Consider the following 18,382-nt stretch of genomic DNA (forward strand, 5'->3'; position numbering starts at 1 on the left):
GGTGTCTCACCACTCCTCTTGTGGTCTCTTCTCTCTGAGAGGACACTGGGCTGGTCTCTCTCTCAGCTCCACAGGCACAAAGCTGGAAAATGTGAATAGACTCTGGTTTCATTTTGAGGCACGCATACGAGACACTGACAGTTACTACAATCACAGAAAAAAGTGTGTTTTGCATGTGTTTCTTTCACGCCAGCCTTCATGACTTTCTCCAAAGTACTCATAATAAACCTGTGAATTTTATGAGAGGCCCTGTCCTGATGTTTATCAGCTCTAACTGTGGCTGAATAACACAAAGCAGGTTACACCGTTTAATCAAAAGCTGGCGTGACCTCAGCGCAAGCTCATTTTTCTGGGCTGCCTTTTCAGGGAAGTCACAACAATGAGCCATACGCAGGCCCAAAGTTCCTGCAAATCCTTCTGCAGAACAGGCAGCATAAACAGACGTTTCCTCTGGCTCCTGCTGCTCCCGCAACACAAACCTCACTGTGAAACATGCAGCCGTAAACAAGCACAAGAATAAGCAAAGGCTTGATGAAAGAAATATTAAGTCATTAACTGTCAGTGTTATTCATCACATCTGTGGGGCAGAAGTGCACCGTGCATGTCAAACAACAGGCCCCAGAATGAAAAATGAATGCACAACATTTACTTTATATTGGCATCTTGTGTCTCTCAAGGTGTTACTCTTAAAATGATCTAAATCTGTGGCTTTATTAAAAGCCTTTCTGAATTTGGAGAGCTATTAATTTCCTCTAACCACATCACCTTAATAATCTAATTGAGACTTGCAGCAATAAACTGATTTTGCAAAGGCTGGTTGCAACTTTATTTGCCTTTCAGCCATAATGGACATTTCTGCAAATCACCTCTCTGCTTGATGCAATATAGGCTCATCGTATAGCCTAGCCCTACCCAAAGGAGCCAAACCCACCCAATCACACAAGCCAATCCATGAGCTTCATCAGCTCTCCGTGTTTTCCAGCCTTCCTCTGTCTCGTCCCACTCACACACTCTGTCAGAGCACGGCGTTGACAGCCACTGGCCACTGATCAGCCCACTTTGTCGGGGTTTGTGTCTCCATGCAAGACTGCTGAAAAAGAAGCTCTGACTCTCGCAGTTTCTTTGATTTGCAAGGCAAGCAGACGCAGCCGCACAACGAGCCCGTCCACGGCAACAAAAGCACAAGAAGTGAAAAGCCTCTGAGTATTTCTTTTCTACACTCACCAGTGTCTCACAGCTCCCTGCACGATGTCTGGAGAGGACGCACCTGCCCAGCAGCAAAACGCCGTGGACCAGAAGCAGGAGACCAAACCAGCGGAGGAGCCCAAAACCGAGTCGCCCAAGACGGAGTCCGCTCCCGCAGCAGCCGCCGAGGCAGCGGCTACCCCCGCGGCGACCACCGAGAAGGTCCCCGAGGAGGAGGCGTTCACCTACCGCGCTCTGGTGCTCACCGGCTACGGGGGCTATGATAAAGTCAAGCTGCAGGTGAAGAAGGGGAAGCCGGCGCTCAAGGCTGGCGAGGTCCTGGTGCGGGTCAAGGCTTGCGGGCTGAACTTCGCCGACTTGATGGCCAGACAGGGGCTGTACGACCGGCTGCCATCCCCGCCGGTCACCCCGGGAATGGAGTGCTCCGGGGTGGTGGAGGCTGTCGGGGAAGAAGTGACAGACAGAAAAGTAAGCGCACATGACTCTGCTTTTTTTTTTTTTCTTGCCACTTGAAGTCACCCTCTGCTGCGTGTCTGTGGGAGTTTGATTGTTTAAAAGATGAATGTTGGCCTCGCTTGGTTTTGGTGCTGAGCAGCTACATCTGGACATGGGCGTGTCAGGCTGCGCTGGCTGCTCGGGCAGTGGCAGCGGCGCCGTCCACTGTCACACACAGGCCCGTGATTGAATCAGTGTAAGGCCGTTAGTTCCGATAATCGACACATTAGCAGGTTAATAACGAAAACTGGCTTTATAGTTGGTGTTTGACGCGCGGTAGCTGCTCTTCCATTCATCCACTCCTGCGCAGAGAGGAGACAGCACTTGTTGTGTCAAGAAGAAAAGCATTGAAGCCTGGTGCTGTCTTCATGATGCATTTCTGTGTCTTAAGAAGGAAACCAAAGTAAGAAAGGGACACAAGTTGAGCACAATGAAACCAGCAGCAGGTGTCGCCCCTCTTGTCTCCCCGCTTCTCAAATTGCGCTGCTTGTGCGCGCTCATGAGCAACTTTGGTGAAAGCTCCGCGACAGAGCAGGTGCCCGGGGGGTGGGGGGGTGGGGTGGGGGGTGGGGGGTGGGTGGGGGGGTGGGGGGGTGGATGCGTCTTGTGTCTTGTGTGCTGCAAATATAAAGTCTAAATGAACACAATGCGAAGCCGTGGGAAGCTCTCCGCCGCCCTGGCTGCACCTACGCTGTGCGCGCTTTGATGTGCGCCAAGGCGCGGAGAGCTGCGTCAAGTCAGCCAGAGACAGCCATGATAAAACCGGAAATTAGACCGTTCCGCCTTCAAAATTAAAGCTTTAAAGTCGAGCGTTGCCTTTGTCTTTTTCTGTGGTGACCAAAAGAGGGGCGATGAAAACACGAAAAAGGGGAAAATGACCATGTCAAAATGTTGAATTATAATATAACAAACTGGCGGTGCAAAATTTGGTCATATAGGCTACACGCATAGGCTATAGGCCCGGTCTGCAGTTACCTTATCCTGCTATGGCCTGCATGGCTCTAAATACAACTGTAAAAAAAATACATATTTGGATGACAAACAATAAAACGCCACTTCGGTTCATGTTACTCCTACAACTTTGCTTTCCAGACTGTTAATTAATAAGGGACTTTATTTTGGAGAGCACGACGAGCCTCCGGTGTTAATATGGCTGACTTGACACCGGTGGCGAACCGGGAGTCAACGGCGCCTTTTGTTACCGGGAGCGACGGTGGCGCAAAGACGCACCGAGCGGAAAGGGCGAGGCGCGACGCAACAGACAGCATGGCACAGGAGACGGGATCAGTCGCCCTCTTTGTCAACACAGAGCCAATAACTTCAGTTTAAAAAACACATATATATATATATATATATGGTATATATGTCAAAAATATGTCGCGATTAAAGTTCAAAACGCAAAAACGACTCAGGCTCAGCAGGGGGGCTGGTGTGGTGACTGAAGAGGATTATCTGCCGCTTGATGAGTCACAGGCCTGTGTGTGCCTCCTGGAATCACCACGGCAACGCCTCTGGTGAGACAATTAAGCCACAAAGCCTTAAATGTTACACATCGGTCCGTGTTGACTCACGCTTGTTGTAAGAGCACCGCATTTTCTCACATCGGCCATAAACACACACACACACACACATACACACACACGCTGATCACATGTGCGGCGCAAGTGCAGGATCCGTGCATCTGGCTGGGAGTGGCACATGTGTCTGTCAAGCGTGGATCCGTGTGGATGAGGGGAGTCTGTGCAGGGGAATGGGAGGATGATTGGTGGGGGGTCAGCCAGGGATCAGGGAAGGTCAGAAGACTTGTGTCTCTAAAAGACTTTATTGCTTCTTTCCACATTGTCAGTGATGTAGATTGGATTTAAAGGTCAGGCACACACACACACACACACACACACACACACACACACACACACACATGCACAAATGCACAATTTGTCATCAAGGCCTTACACTCCCTCACCCCCTTGTAGCCTTTAGCTTATAAAATTAAGAGCCAATCTTGCTAATGGATGGAGATCTCTGAGATCTTTTGGCAGCTGACTCAGAGGGAATGTGCTGAACCTGATGGCACCGGATTTTTGGGAGGCAAGTCACTTCTCTGCGGCTCCATCAGCCTCCTCTGTCTCCCTCACACACACACACACACACACACACACATGTATGCAAACAAAGACATACAGTAATGGGTGTGTCTGAATGTTTGCTCAGAGCTTTGCCATTTAATTAGATAATGCAACATAAACACCAGCGGCTGAGCAAAGTGGGATTGATTTTTATTTCATCTTTCCAACATTTCGATGCAGTCCTGGACCTTGTGTTCTCCAGTGTCAGTGGCTGCTGCTTTCCCACACAGATAGATGAGGCATTTTCAGAGGCGAGTCTTCCAATAACTGCTGCTGATCCGGCGTCCCTTTAAAAAAGGACAATAAAATTGAGTGAAGTAATAGCTACTACAATGAACTCACCCGAAATGACCTACGAGGGAGTGCGGGGAAAAAGTATCACGGTGAGTAAGCGAAGGAAAGACGGGAAACATCACAAATCACGGCGAAGCTCCTGTGACACCGAACATCAGCACTTTTTTTCTGCAGAACTCTCATTTTTCATCCTCTCTCTCCCCTCTCTGGGTTTTGGTAGGATCTGACCCATATGTTCTCAATTACCTCCCTCTGGCCTACATTGTCAGTCTGGTATTTCCTCCATCCCTCCTTCCCTCTCTCTATCTATCTCTCCCTTCTTAGTATAATCCCTTGATTCTTCCTCCATCAGTTGTGCTGTCGGTGAATCCCTCTGTCATGCCATCCGCTCTCCTTCTCTTTATACCCATCTATCCTTCGGGACATCTCTATCTCTGCCCTTCCATCCTGCGTGTCCATCTCACCTCATCACAGCACTTGGATCCTGCGTTCACACTCTACATGGCCCGTCGACAGCTGGCCAGAAGCAGACGGGTTAAACAAGAAAATCAGATGTTTCTGTTTTGCATGTTATGGTGATCTGCACAATGGAGTGCAAAAAGAAAAAGCATTATAAGTAGGCACTCCTGTCACAGATGTTGCTGTGTGCGAGTGGGGCGTGGCTTGTTTTTTTAATCTAAGGTGATAAAGCACAACAACGCCTACACTGACACCAGGGAGATATTATGTTGTCTTTTAATTGTGTTTACCGGAGCCACGAGGGCTGTGATACATTTAACCTTCATCTCCTGCCTCAACCTGACTCAGGAACACTGTATCAGAAATTTAGCTCCCCCCCCCCCCCCCCCTTTTTTTTTTTTCTCTGATAATTTTTTGCTGAGATCATCAAATCTCCAAAGCCACGAAGCAGCTGACTCCGAGGCCCTGCATACCCCAAAACTGAATCACTGTCTGATTAATTCTGTTCATATACAGTTAACTGGAAGCGTCTTTGTTCACCACAACCCCCCCCACCAAACACACACACACACACCAGTGACCCCAACCTTGACTATGTTAGATGCAGTGGCATGAAGGCTGAGAAAGGAAATGCGAGAAGCGGCTGTGTGTGCGCTTGTGTATCACCCTGCAAAGATGTTGTAACACAAGTGTCACAAGGCTGGTTCGCTCGGCCTTGAATGTTCCTAACAGTTTATGTTTGACTGACAGTAACTCGCATGCTTTACGTGGGCACAGAAGAATAGCTGCAGATGCATTTGAATGCGATGTGTGAGTCATGTTTGTGTGTGTGTGTGTGTGTGTGTGTGTGTGTTTCCTGTTAAAGCCTGAACTCCTCCATCTATCGATTTGCGGCACACTGTACCCCCAATTAAACCAGCAAGGCTGATGAGCTTGAAGACTCGGAGAGTAAAAGAAAAGAGGAGATGGAGATGGGAGAGTCAGCATGGACAACAAAGGGAAGGAGAGAGAGATAGAGACGTGGCCCTCGGTGAAAAAGTGAAAGTATAGTTTTTGGAAATAAACTGAATGACTCGGCCTCAGATAGAAAGATGGGAGTTTGAAAGAGAAAGAGAGAGGGAGATCTCTCTAATTGGAGTGGATAGACAGCGAGGCGCATGGCTCCCTCCAGACCATTAGAGAGGCCCGGGTAGAGAGGGTTTGTTCCCAGGAGGAGAGAGCTTGTCTTATGCTCAGCCATGGGGAAGAATCTGGCAGGGACTCTGATGAGTGGAGAGAAGCCAGGGGAGAAGATGGGCCCCATTGTCCTGTCTCGCTGATGAGGAAGAGGGGATACGGGACACTCCTCGCAAGGGAGAGAAGAAAGAGAACGGCGAAGACAGAATGAGACAGCGGAGGGTGAAGGAGTGGGGATGAAAGAGGGCGCGTCAGAGGAGGCGGCATGAAACCGAGACGCAGACAGGATGAGACTGGAGAAAGGGAAGGAAGACGCTCTAAAGTTGTAAGAGGAAAAGGAGTCAGGAAGTGAAAGAGAAAGAAGGGAAGAGAAAAAAGTGAGGAGAATGGAAACAGGGCGGGTGGGGAGAGCAGTGTCGAGAGAGGTGGATAAGGGGGGGAGGAAGAAAACAGGAAGAGACTTATAATGCTGCAGTTGTCTCTGTTTCCTGTGCTCCTCGAGTGAGCTCTCCTGATTGGTAAGCGAGGGTGCTTTGGGGGGGGCGGGGGGGGCTTACATCGGGGTTCGTCCTTCTGGAAAGAGACAGTTGTGAATCGGGGGATCCTGCTTTGATAAGGATAGTTTGGGATGAGGTTGATAAGGTGGCGGCCGGGACGTGACGCCTGTGGCTTCACTGTCACAATAGAGGCTGATGAGATGATAATGACATCATTCATCATATAAAGACAGATTCTGACATTTCCCTGATCAAACTCCAGCTGAGAGAAAAATACTACACAACACTGGCCATTCAACACGTTAGCTTCTCTATTCTTCTCTCTTAAGTCAACAGGGCCTCGGTTGCTACTCTCCCTCTGCTGTGGGTTATCGCTCGCCATGTTTGCTTGCACTCGTCAAGAGCAAACTGCTTGAGGTTTGTTGGACGATGTGGCTGCATGTTTGCATGTCTGCTGCTGTTGGAAGCAAAACAGTAAACCACATTCTTACTGCTCCTGCTGCACTGCTCGCATCATCTCGCCAAAGACACCGTGGGGCTGCAGACGGCGGGATGCTCCAAGCTACATCAGGCTCCAGTGGCGAAACCTCCCGAGGCACTGAACTGTCAGTGGATCCTCTTCGTTTATTAATATGGTAGAATCGAATTTTGGTTTAATAAAGTAGTTTTAAAAAGTGGTTATAAACTCCAATATCCCCCCATGATGTAACCGTACAGTGGATGTAGCACTGACCTCATGTTATTGAAAGCAAAGTTTTATCCTTGGCTCGGTTGGTAACACCCCCAGGTTCATGTGGTCCATACAGATCTCAGCTATTTAGAAGAGGATAATTGCAGAACAGTTCAATATCTCACTGCTTCTCCGGTGCATTAGAGCCACGGCCCCCAAATCTTTTGTGTCAGATGTTCCCGGTCATTGTCCCGCTCAGATGAACTCAAGCACCCTGTCATCTGTTTACCGCCCACCACTGACACCAGTGTGTTCACTTGAACTCAATTTCATTTAAACTGATTATTTCTTAACTGTTATTGATCCAGTAGTGGATGTTTCCTTTACATAAGTTAAACTGTTAGTGTTTGGGTCAGTTTGGTTAAGGTTGAGCTGCAGAAGCTGCTCATTTCAGCCTAGTAGTATCAGTTCACTGTTTCTCTTCACTTCCTCCCTCCAGTTTTACCAGTTTTTCACACTCTTATTGTCACAACTTGTGATATTTAGCTGTTTTCACTGGTTTTTAGATCAAATCCTACTTTACCAAGTTACGTGAGCTAAAAACGGCATTAGCACTCCATTAGTTTTCATTGACTGCAAATAGGTGGAGATTGAGAGCCCTTTGCTTCACCTTTATTCAGCCCGCATCTCCCTCTCTTTTCTGTTCCAGGTCGGTGACAAGGTGATGGTGCTGAACCGCTTCGGGCTCTGGCAGGAGGTGGCGGTGGTGCCGGCAAGCCACACCTTCCTCATCCCAGAGGGCATGAGCTTCGAGGAGGCGGCGGCCCTTCCTGTCAACTACATCACCGCCTACATGATGCTGTTTGATTTCGGCAACCTCCGGCCCAACCAGAGCGTCCTCGTCCACGCTGCTGCAGGTGCAGAGACAAAAAATACAAATGCATGCACACAGGGGACGAAATTAAACTCTCCTGTTTTATCTCAGCCTTAGGTTGGGGTTGGCTACGTCACTCTCCGTGAAAGGTCATTAATTTCACTGATGGTTGGATTCAATATAGATTGATTAATAATTAATTCGAAAACTAAAACCAGCATTGTGTTTCTGTTTGCTGCTGTAGCTATGAATAACAAGTTCCAGTATAAGTTGATGTTGTAATGCTGCAACTGAAAACCACATTTAATCAGTTTCATCTCAGTGTAGCAGTTGTAACTGCTCTGTCACGAGGAGGCAGATCTACTAGAGTAGAAATCCTCTGCAAAAGCTCAACACAAACAGACGCAAACTTATTAGGGAAACATTCTGTAATATTTACCAGACCCTTTCCCTCTCTCCGTCTCCTGTTTATGCTTTTCTTTTACTATATAAATGATTGCTTTTGGAAAAGGTCCCATTGTTCATTAGTGTGAGATATGGCTCCGCGAGCTGACTCTCTGCACTAATTCTGCAGCACCTGCCACCTGCACTGTAAGGTCAAAGGTCAGAGTGAGTGGGTGGGAAAAAAAGATGAGGATTGAGGGAGTAGAAGCACCTGTTTTGGGGTGTGATGCACAGAGTTTGAGAGCATTTGATTTTGCTGTGTTTACACAGTCAGGCCAGCTGGAGAGAATGGAAGTGCATTAGCCAAAAATACAAAAAAACAAAAAAATTGCTCTCCCCTGGTTTCTCCCTTGCTATTAGCCGGTGTGCAGCTCTCACTTTTCCTCTGGTTCCCACTCTTTCTGTGCAAAGGGAGCCACAAAGAGATCCCTTGACATTTGGGACAGTGTGTAGGTGCAGATGTCTGAGGGATTCAAAAAATGATGAAACCTGAGCCTGTTTTCTCTCTGGGAGACAAAAAAATGCCGGAGAGCTGTGGGAGACCGCCAACGCCTGGTGGATATGTCCCTTGGCATTAACACAATAATGCTAAAAATGAATGAATTTGTAAGATTAACATTAAACTGTAGTTTCCCCTGAGCTGAATGACAGCTAACAGACTCATAGTTGTGGGATCGGTGGTCACAGAGGAATCCCAAATGTTTGCGCACACAATATCATCCAGCTGATGTCACTCATCCCTGTGAACACACACACGCACACACTGCCAGAGGTTTTCTGAGCGGAGCATGTTTGCTATAGGAGGAATGCTGTGGAAGTGTGGTGTAAGACACTTCTCCCTGCTGGTTCGGCCGAGGCGGCGTCTCTGGTTTTCTCAGGGAAGGCTGCCAGTCTCGGCTCGCCAGCTGTCCGGACATCAGGATTGTAAAAGCACATTTCTGAGCCTATGACAAAAACATTTGCTTAACAGTCTGCCTGCCTGCACTCTGTCATTCTCCTCATGTGTAAATAATTATCATACTGTACGCTCTGCAGCGCTGCTCTGTTGAGACCTCAAAACCTTTGTGATCGCTGTGCACATGGTGGTCGTACCTCTTGTGAAAAAAGGTGTCACCAGCGTGTGAGATGTGCACATTGTTCTCTTGAACAGCGTCTCCCTGGGCTGCACAGCTCACATGAGTGTGTGTGTGTGTGTGTGTGTGTGTGTGTGTGTGTGTAGAGGAGGGGTAGGGGGTCCCACCCCTGAGTCTGTCAGAAATTGTTCCTGATGTTCTCTGATTAGAGAGATCAAAGGTATCAGCTGTGACAGGCTCAGAGAGAGAGAGGAAGCAAGATTGTGACCCTGTGCATCTGTGCTTGTGTCTTATATTTTTAATATTAAGACGGAAATTGCAACCAAGGGTGACACGTTACTTAGTAAATGTATTCCAGTGCTGGGGCTTTTTATTTTAGCAAGATTGTGTCCAGCAATGTGGTGCTGGATATATAAACCAGTGAAAAATATTTTTTTAAACTGTTAACACTTTTGATAATCAATTAAAAAAGTTTTTTCATCAAGCAAAACTTGATTCCACGTGTGAGGTTTTGCTGATCTGCTCAGTTTGACATCGTTGTCAGCTGAATATCTTTGCATTTTGGACGGTAGGTCGGACAAAGCAAGCAATCTGAAGACGTCAGTGTATTTTCTGACATATTGTAAACCAAACATTTAGAAGATAATAAAAACAATTGTTAGTTGCACACTTGCAGGAATGTAGCCGGAGGGCGTGGTTCAGTGTAACTCTCCAGTATTTTTCTAAGAAAAAAAAACCAAACAAAATAATCAGTTTTGTTTTGAATATTTTAGTTTTTTCTTTTTTCCTAGTCCTCGTGACTCCTCAGGTTTATCTTGCTGCCCCTCGTGAACATCCTGACCCTGTTTTCAACCATGTATTCTGATTACTTGCTGTTACTTTCAGACTCACCCATTCAAACGTCACTTGTTTGGTTGTAATGCATCACATGAAGATGTGGAACAACCACCACTAGTGCCTTGCTTAGAATTCCTCATTCCACTTCAAAATCAATTTAAAGCAACGCGTCTGAAATTAAAGCATTTTTTTGTTTGTGTTCTGATTATGCAACAATAATTAACAAGTAGTCTGTTTCTACTCCACCCCACCCACAGCTCAGTGAACAGCCCATTTGACCACAGACAGTATTGGTGTGTGGTTGCACGGCTTTGCTTCACCTCATTAGACCGTCTCACAAGGCTCAACTGCATATGAAGTCGTGCATCCAGCTACTCAGTAATAATTCTGTGTGCCTTCACAACACTGCGTTCCTGCGAGACCACTTCATGTTGAGCAAAGATACAGTGGTGAGCTTTTACACGAGATTAACTGCATGGGCCTGTTTGCAAAGGCGAGAAGCAGCAGTGGTGCAGAGCACAGAGGCTCAGTCTGATTTGGGTTGGAGGCTCGTGTGAGATCAACAGCTTCTTCTCGAAGCGGCCGCAGTGTCTTTTCCTCCACTGTCATAAATCTTTTCATCAGTGCATGTTTCTAGTAAACGCCCGAGGGGGCTCATCCTCACTTGGCCCGTCTCACGGTTGACCTGTTTATTCTCATAATAATCCGCTGATTTAATTACTTTAGGAAAATAAGCAGCCTCCTTTCAATTACTTTTAGATTACCTTGTCCCCAATGTCCCTGGAACCTGCAGCTAAACAGATAATTCACTCAAATTAATTAGAAAATGTAGTAATATTCTTATAATATCACCATCTTCAACAGGTATTGAAATGGGGATTCTGAAATTCATCATTTATAAATGATGTTGTAACTGAACGTGATTTCCTCGAAAGTGTGGTGACCTTTACACTCCAGGATCGGATGACCAGTGGTGAAAGTCTGACTGGTGCTGAGACTCTATCAGCTGGTCATGTTTGTGTGTGTGTGTGTGTGTGTGTGTGTAAGTAAACTCTGGTGAATAGTCCTCAGCTGCCTCTCTCGTGGGTCCGCTCCTGTCCTCCCTTCTCCAAACAATAGCTTGTTGTGTTTCCTCCCATCGTGCCTCTCTACTCCAACCGCACATCTGCATCCTCCGTTCTCCTCCTCCCCCTCCGGCCCTCCGTAACCTCCGCTCCCTCTGCGTGACCTCGCCACATCCGTGCTCGAGTCCTCGTCATCGGGGAACGTGCGCACGTTTCCCCCTTTGTTTTCCCCAGAGGGCTTGGGCGGGGGGAAGTTAAGTGACATTTGGATGTACTGTATCTCGCGGGTCTTCCACGGTGCCCGGCCAACAGCTTTTCCTCTGACCTCTCCCTGAACTGGTCCTAGTGTTTATGAACCCCGGCCAGCCACCCCGCCACCACACCCACACTACACATTCCTGCATACATATGGGGCTCCGCTGCTGCCAGTGATGACGTCCAGTCGGTTTTATTTATGAGATCTTGAGTGACTGCAGGCCGACGTCTAGCGTCAGGCATTGTGCTGCTGATGTGGAATGCATAATATGAATTAGGTGGTGCTGCAGGAGCCTGTGTCATCAATTTATCAGATGATTTCACCTCACGGCCTTAGTCACCTCTTGACATTTCAGCACCAACGCTGCCAGGGTTTGTGGTTTAATTCCAACTGGAGGAACACATTGTCATTAATGGCACAGGAAGGTGCTTTGATCTATTAAGTGTCATATGTTATCGGTCATCTCCTCTCATAAAGCTCCACAGCCGTGTGTTCGAGGTTTGTGTGCTGGATTCCACACACCTTCAGAGCGCCGTTTCTACTGGCCATCACTAAACCTTTTATTTTCCTCACTAGCCAATTACGGTGGCTTCCATTCTTGTGCAGCTGCTTCTTGTTGCAGTGTCAGTGTATCTGACTGAGCTACACCAGGTTACACTGGGGATTCTCCGGAAATACTTGATGTGTGAGGCTTCCAGCTGCTGCAAGTGAGAGGGACCGGTGACAGCGGCCACAGTGGACAGATTAAGTCCTGGTTAATGGTAAACTGCTGATTCCCCTCTTTAAAATCCAAGTTTTAAAGTTTTCTTTCTGTGTTATCCTCAGTGTCCTTTAACATCAAAACAAGGGACTCTCCTGGATAAATTAAAGATCCTATATTGTATATAATGAGATGTCCATGTGTTTTCTGATTATAAAGCAGGTCTAGCTTCTATTTAATACTGTGAAAGTATCAAAGCCTCAGTCCACAGAGAAATGCACACAGCCTGTATTCAGGAACTGAGCCTTAAAATGAGCCGTCAGGACTTCTGTAACTTTGTGATGTCACAACAAAGCAGTCACTGCTCTCAGCCATGCCCCAAACCCCGCCCACCTGGACCCAGCATCTAACCTTGCAGGATTTGGTTTGGATGATTTACCTGAAATCTGCTATATTTTTATTAGATCACTCTTAAAACAGTCAGCCAATCAGAAGAGAGCTTTAGAGCCTCTCTTCTGATTGGCTCCCTGAGCTGTTGATACTAAAGCTCCTGAGAGAGGAGATGTAAAACTACATTGAGATGGTTTTTGGTTCTTAAAACCACAAATATATCTTCTTGTTGATATCAACACTTCAAATAAAGGTTATGGCCATCACTTTTAATTACTTCAACTTATTCAGGAAACTTTGTTGTTGCAAATGGGGAGAAAACGCTGAGTCATGGTTGCCAAATTCATCCAAAATTGACCATAGGTACATAAAACAGGATTTGAAGCCTTTTGCAGAAGCTTGTATCTTTGTATTTTTGTTAAAAAAAAAAAAAAAAGGATATATTCTCACACAGTTACTCTCATTTGTATCTGCCTCTTTGCTGTCACTATATCTCTGCAGAATATAAACATCTTGAACCATGGATAAATGAAATTACTCCTCTTCCCACTTGGCAACTCAGTGAACTTAGTCTGACATTAAACACACTGTATCTGTGCCACAAGCCTAGAGAAGCGTGTGTGCTGTTCAAAGTGCACTGTCAGTGTCTAAAGTAGGCAGAACAGGTGGCTGGATCTCTTGGGTTTGGCGAATGAGAGCCTCATCCTGGAGCAGATCTTCATGGCTGCTGTCAGACCTGTAGGCAGGGCCTCAGGCGTAACGAGCCTCTGTGCACAGCTGATTGCAGATGGGGTTGAAAAAATGCGAAGCCAGATAATGTTTTGGAGGAAGAATTATTGCAGAAAAAAAAATTTGCACACTATAAGGAAAGAAGGATTTTTATGTATCTTATTTCTCCCAGGACTCCCTCCTGGATTATTGTTCTCATTCATTATTCACTGGCTGACAAAGCCACTTGCTATTAAAGATGAGCTCAAGTGTAGTTACATCTCTCACTTTTATAGATCCATTGTTCCTGGGAGCTGCGATAAAAGTCTGATGTGTCTTGAAAATGGTTTCCTCTCCTCTCCATCACCTCCCCCTCCCCTCAGTCTGTCTGCTCGGGAGGTCTTACCCTAGTTTAGAGAATGCTAATTCAGTCTGACCACTAAGCGGGAGTCTGGGCTGTGTGGGTGAACCGTCTCTGTGTTCCCCGGGTCTGGCATCGCCGGCGGCAGATCAGCTGCACTGATAGGAGAGGGAAACCAGGGCAACCTCCAACCCGACCCGCCAATCACAAGCTCTCATCAACGCACTGACAAATGACCCCATCCACCCCACCCCCACCCCCCTAGCCTAACCACCACGTGCAGTCGCAGGTGTATGTGAAACACCTGTTTGTGTGTCTTTGTGGCACAACAGGATGAGTGTGCACCAGCTCGTGTTTCATTCTGCAGACGGGTTTATGCAAGAAAAGAAAGGGGTTCAAAAATGTATTATTGTGTCTATACATGCTGATGCATATTGTGTGTGTTTCTGTGTGCTGTGTGTGTTAGTGAGCGGTGTGTGAATCCTTACTCAGGAAATCACAGGGACCACCTTCACACACAAGCAAAGGATGTTTTGTTTTTTTTTTCTTTTTCCTTAATTCACTCACTCAGGATCTAAAATTGGGCTTCCTCTATGCTGCACGGAGAGAAATCCACCATCTGAGAGAGCACATTACACTGCTGTTAAAGCCCACACACACACACACACACTCTCTCATCCCAGAAAAACACCAAGGTTACATAATGCAGAGTAATACCTCAAAGTGCGCATTCACAAACACCAAACCACAGCTCCTATCACTGTTACAGGACTCACATCTGAACTCTGTTATTGAGGCAATAAAATGTTCATTTATTCGGCTCAGTTTGTTGATGTTGTCACGCCGCCACAGCCGGTTTGGGTAAGAGGAGACGCTTGGGTCCACATTTGTATTTCATACTTTGTCTCAGCCGCTGCCAGCCACAGGCTAATGATAGGTTAAGAAAGACAAGAGTCCTTCAGGAAAACGTGGAAATCGGTGCAGAAGGAACGAGACAAGAAAACAACACGGAGCTCGGAGGTGAGGAACCTGTCATCTCTTTGGTGTTGACAGTAGCCACTTGGCGACCAGGCGTCATCATCCGCCCCTCCTCCTCCTACTGCTAACACCTGAGATCACTGCATGGCTAATGCAGCTGAGAAATACTGTGGCGTGAGATCATCAGAGGACGTGGACTGAGAGATGTGTTAGTGAGGACGAGGCAGACGTGCTATCTTTCCCATTATTTTGTTTTATGAATCTGAAAAACATTTCTGATGTCCCCACCCGCCCCTGCTGTTGAACTCTGGGTGTGGAGCAATAACAGTGGCCTCAGTGTCAGTCTGGATTCCTCCGTGTTTTGGGGGAAAATTCCTCCTCGCTGCTAACAGTAATGTTATGGAAGCCAAGTGTAATTTGTGCCAAAATGTGAGTATGTAAGGATTCAGGGAAAAGACAAAACCCCGTTGTGTATCCTGCTTCTCCAGGAAGACAAAAACAAAATAGATAGGTGGAGTTTTTTTTTTCTTTCTTTACATTTCCTAATTGACAAGTGTAAACAACTCGATGAGTCTTGAGGAGAACAAATGCAATTAGCAGCAAGAATTTGCTTAAGCTGCCTTCTCTTCCTCGAGCAATGGTTAAGTGTTTGTGGATGGTCATAAATCACACTCTGCCAGAGAGATGACTCTGGTCTGAGGACGGAGCTGTAGAGGGAGAAATCAGGAAACCAGGGAAACAACAGGAACTAAAGCACTGGGTTGATAAAAGTTTAGAACTAATCTCTGTGCATATTTGTGAAGATTAGCAGACACCAGCAGCAGCCATTCAGGCCTGTTCAAGGCTGCAGCTCCTCTCTCTCTCTTGTGATCTGTGTCTATGTATGTACGTATGGATGTGTGTGTGTGTGTGTGTGTGTGTGTATTTGTGAAATGAGGTGGGGTGCGGTAAGGGGTTCTTGGCACCAGCTTAGCAGTCTTGTGATGGGAGATCAGGAGTTTTTTCCAGCGGATTCAAAATCAGGCACCTTCTTCCTGTCTGGGCGCAATAACTCTTTGCAAACGCATTTTTACACACCCAAATGATTAAAAACAAATATATCAGATTCTACAAATAGCTTTTGATTTGTTCTCTTGTCATCCCACTCGTGATTTAAGGCTTGATTGGAAAGTAACTCTTTGTTTCTTTAAAAAGCGATATGATAAGAACAAAGACTGATTTCTGCTGTGGTTGTTTTCCCGTCGCTCGCTGACCTCATCAAGTAAACACAGAAGGGGAGTCGCTGTGTTTATGACAGCAGCGTTTGGTTAAATATTAATATGCGGGTGCCTGGCTTAATGGATGCATCATCCTGTCGGACACTTCTTCACACCTGTATCTCAGGGTTGGCTGAGCCATTTAGTAAAAAAAAAAAAAACAGCCGTCAAAGAAAAAACAATGCATATTCAACAATTTCTCACTTTGCTCTCTCTCTGCCTTCAAACCTCACAGAAACACTCACATGTGTAGTTAAACCCCGTGTGTCAAAGGCAAACAGATGCATATTTGCTTAGTGTTTACATGTCTAAAAATATGTTTGCGGATACATCACGTCACTGTAAATAAATTACTCCTGAACACACAAAGGCCTTGACACCTATTCACAGGTGGGTGTCGATCCAATGAAAGGACTGGCCGAGTCTGTCAGATAAAAACTAATGACAAACTTGTGATTTGCCGTCAGATGACTCTTACATGTTCGAGGGGAAGAGCAGTCAATGAAACAAAATGGCTCCCTTTGCTCAGTCATTGCCGGCAATTTGGCCGAGGTTTCCCTGGCAACGCAAACCTGGTTTCTCACTGAGGACAAGGAGAGATGGTGCTGTTATAACGCAGCCGCCACAGCACTCACATCCAACAGCTTGATTTTGTTTTCTCATCAGTTCTCGTCCTCACGCGTGATTACAGTGATGCAGGGCGGTCCATGAGATGACAACCACAATCAGAGATTTTTTTTTTTGGGGGGGGGGGGGGGGTCTTTTACACTGGACTTGAGGATGATGAAGAGATCTGTTCAAATCAGTTATTTTTTTTTTTTCATCTGGGGAACATTTTTGTAGCAACATGCTTAGAGGTTTTTTTTTTTAATGGCAGTAAAAGGCTCTGAAACAAACCTGTCCTATTCACACTGAGCGACTTCTGGTCAGAGATTAATAAAGAGGATTATTTGAATTAGTCTTAATCTTATCATTAGATCTCACTTCTTTTTTTTCTTTTTTTTTGGCCTGTGTCAGTGCTGATTTCATGTGATAATGCAGCCACAGAGAGGAACTGCCAGGATATCACTGAGGAAATTGTGCTCTTCGGGTGGCTCGTTGCCTCCGAGTTATTTTTATGCAGAAATGAAGGGACCAGAGGTGCATCAGTGTTATCTAATGTTCTGCTCAAACAGCTGATATATAGACATGATAGTACTGACATTAAGATATTTAGTAGATATAAACGATCATATATTATAAAAATAAATTAACCAAGTGAATAACTGTGCAATTGCAGGGTCAGTTACTCAAACCCAGACTGTAGAACAAGTGTCTCTGTGTCCGTTGTCAGTTTAGAAGGACAAAGGAAAAAGAGCTTTTGGTTGACTTCATGTGATAAAATCAGAAATGCACCAAATTAAAAATATATATATCTTCCTGCAAAGGCCCTCTCATGCATGTGTGTGCATGTTTGTGTGTGAGTGTGTGTCCTCCTGCTTCCCTGACGATCTTACTGGGCGTGCTCACTAAATGTTTGGGTTCAGCTGCCTGTGTGAGCAAGCAGATCATGGTTTCATCATTCATTTAATCCAAACCTGTCCAGCAGCCCAGCCACGCCAATAGAAATGTTATTTAAATGCACATGTCGCTTTGTGTTGCTTAACTCTCTGGTATCAGATAAGACGTGCTCTTTACTTGGTCAGGCATAAATGACCTTTATGGATGCCTTTCATTTCAAGTCCTCAAGTCGGCCTCCGTTTCAAACGAGCAACTGCTTATCAGTAACCTATTACTTCTTGCTCCGGCTGCCTCAGCAAACACTGGCTGAGGCATTCGCCACAACTGTGTACATACGTTTAAATACAGCGAACACAAACACAGATATCTGGAGCGCGCAGACCTACAGCACGTTGTCTTCTAAAAGTTTTCTTGGACAATGTAGCACATTTAGTTTTCAGCTGGCGTGGTCATAAGGAGCTGTGTTTGTGTAATTTGTGATAGAATGTCCTCTCCTTTCCCAACAAAACAGATACCTCAGACACATTTTTTCATCCTGTGGAATTTAAGGCAGGTTGTTTTGAATAAGGGAACCAAAAAAAAAAAGTAGATGTGTCATTTGAGCTACAATGGAGACTTTCTCCAGAGTTGGATATGTGTGTGTGTGTGTGTGTGTGTGTGTGTGTGTGTGTGTGTGCATCTGTGTGTGGGTGTCTATTCTCCCCAAGGCCAGCTGGGGTAATTTGATTGTGTTCAGTGCGCTCTTTACATACCCCTGAGCAAAACACATCCACGCTGTTTCTGGCTGTCTTGTTTGGGACAATAAATAATGTAGATCACATTTACGGGCCAAAGAAAACACATGTGGGATGGGAATTCTTGCTGTTGCCCTGAACAACCAGACTCAGTTCATCTTTTGTCAGTGGCCTTAGCAGAAGAAGTCATAATATCATTCAATTTTCAATTCAATTCGATTTTATTTGTACAGAGCTATCTCATAACATACATTATCTCAATGCACTTTACAGGGTAAGGTCAA

At 46.0% G+C, this 18,382-nt stretch overlaps 1 protein-coding gene across 1 annotated transcript in view; it reads left to right on the forward strand.

Moving 5' to 3' along the window:
• Positions 1 to 1,006: 1,006 nt before the first annotated feature.
• vat1 (vesicle amine transport 1) overlaps positions 1,007 to 18,382 on the forward strand; it is a 30,477-nt gene continuing 13,101 nt past the window's right edge. Inside the window, exons 1-2 of the mRNA XM_071468118.1 lie at positions 1,007 to 1,674; positions 7,633 to 7,840. Of these exons, the coding sequence (XP_071324219.1) occupies positions 1,249 to 1,674; positions 7,633 to 7,840 (634 nt within the window). The 5' untranslated portion in view covers positions 1,007 to 1,248. The remainder of the gene's footprint in view (positions 1,675 to 7,632; positions 7,841 to 18,382) is intronic.

This window comes from Trachinotus anak, unplaced genomic scaffold (genome assembly GCF_046630095.1).
Source record: "Trachinotus anak isolate AG129_WGS33_773 ecotype Australia unplaced genomic scaffold, CSIRO_AGI_Tana_v1 ptg000003l, whole genome shotgun sequence".
In the NCBI taxonomy this organism is placed as follows: Eukaryota; Metazoa; Chordata; class Actinopteri; order Carangiformes; family Carangidae; genus Trachinotus; species Trachinotus anak.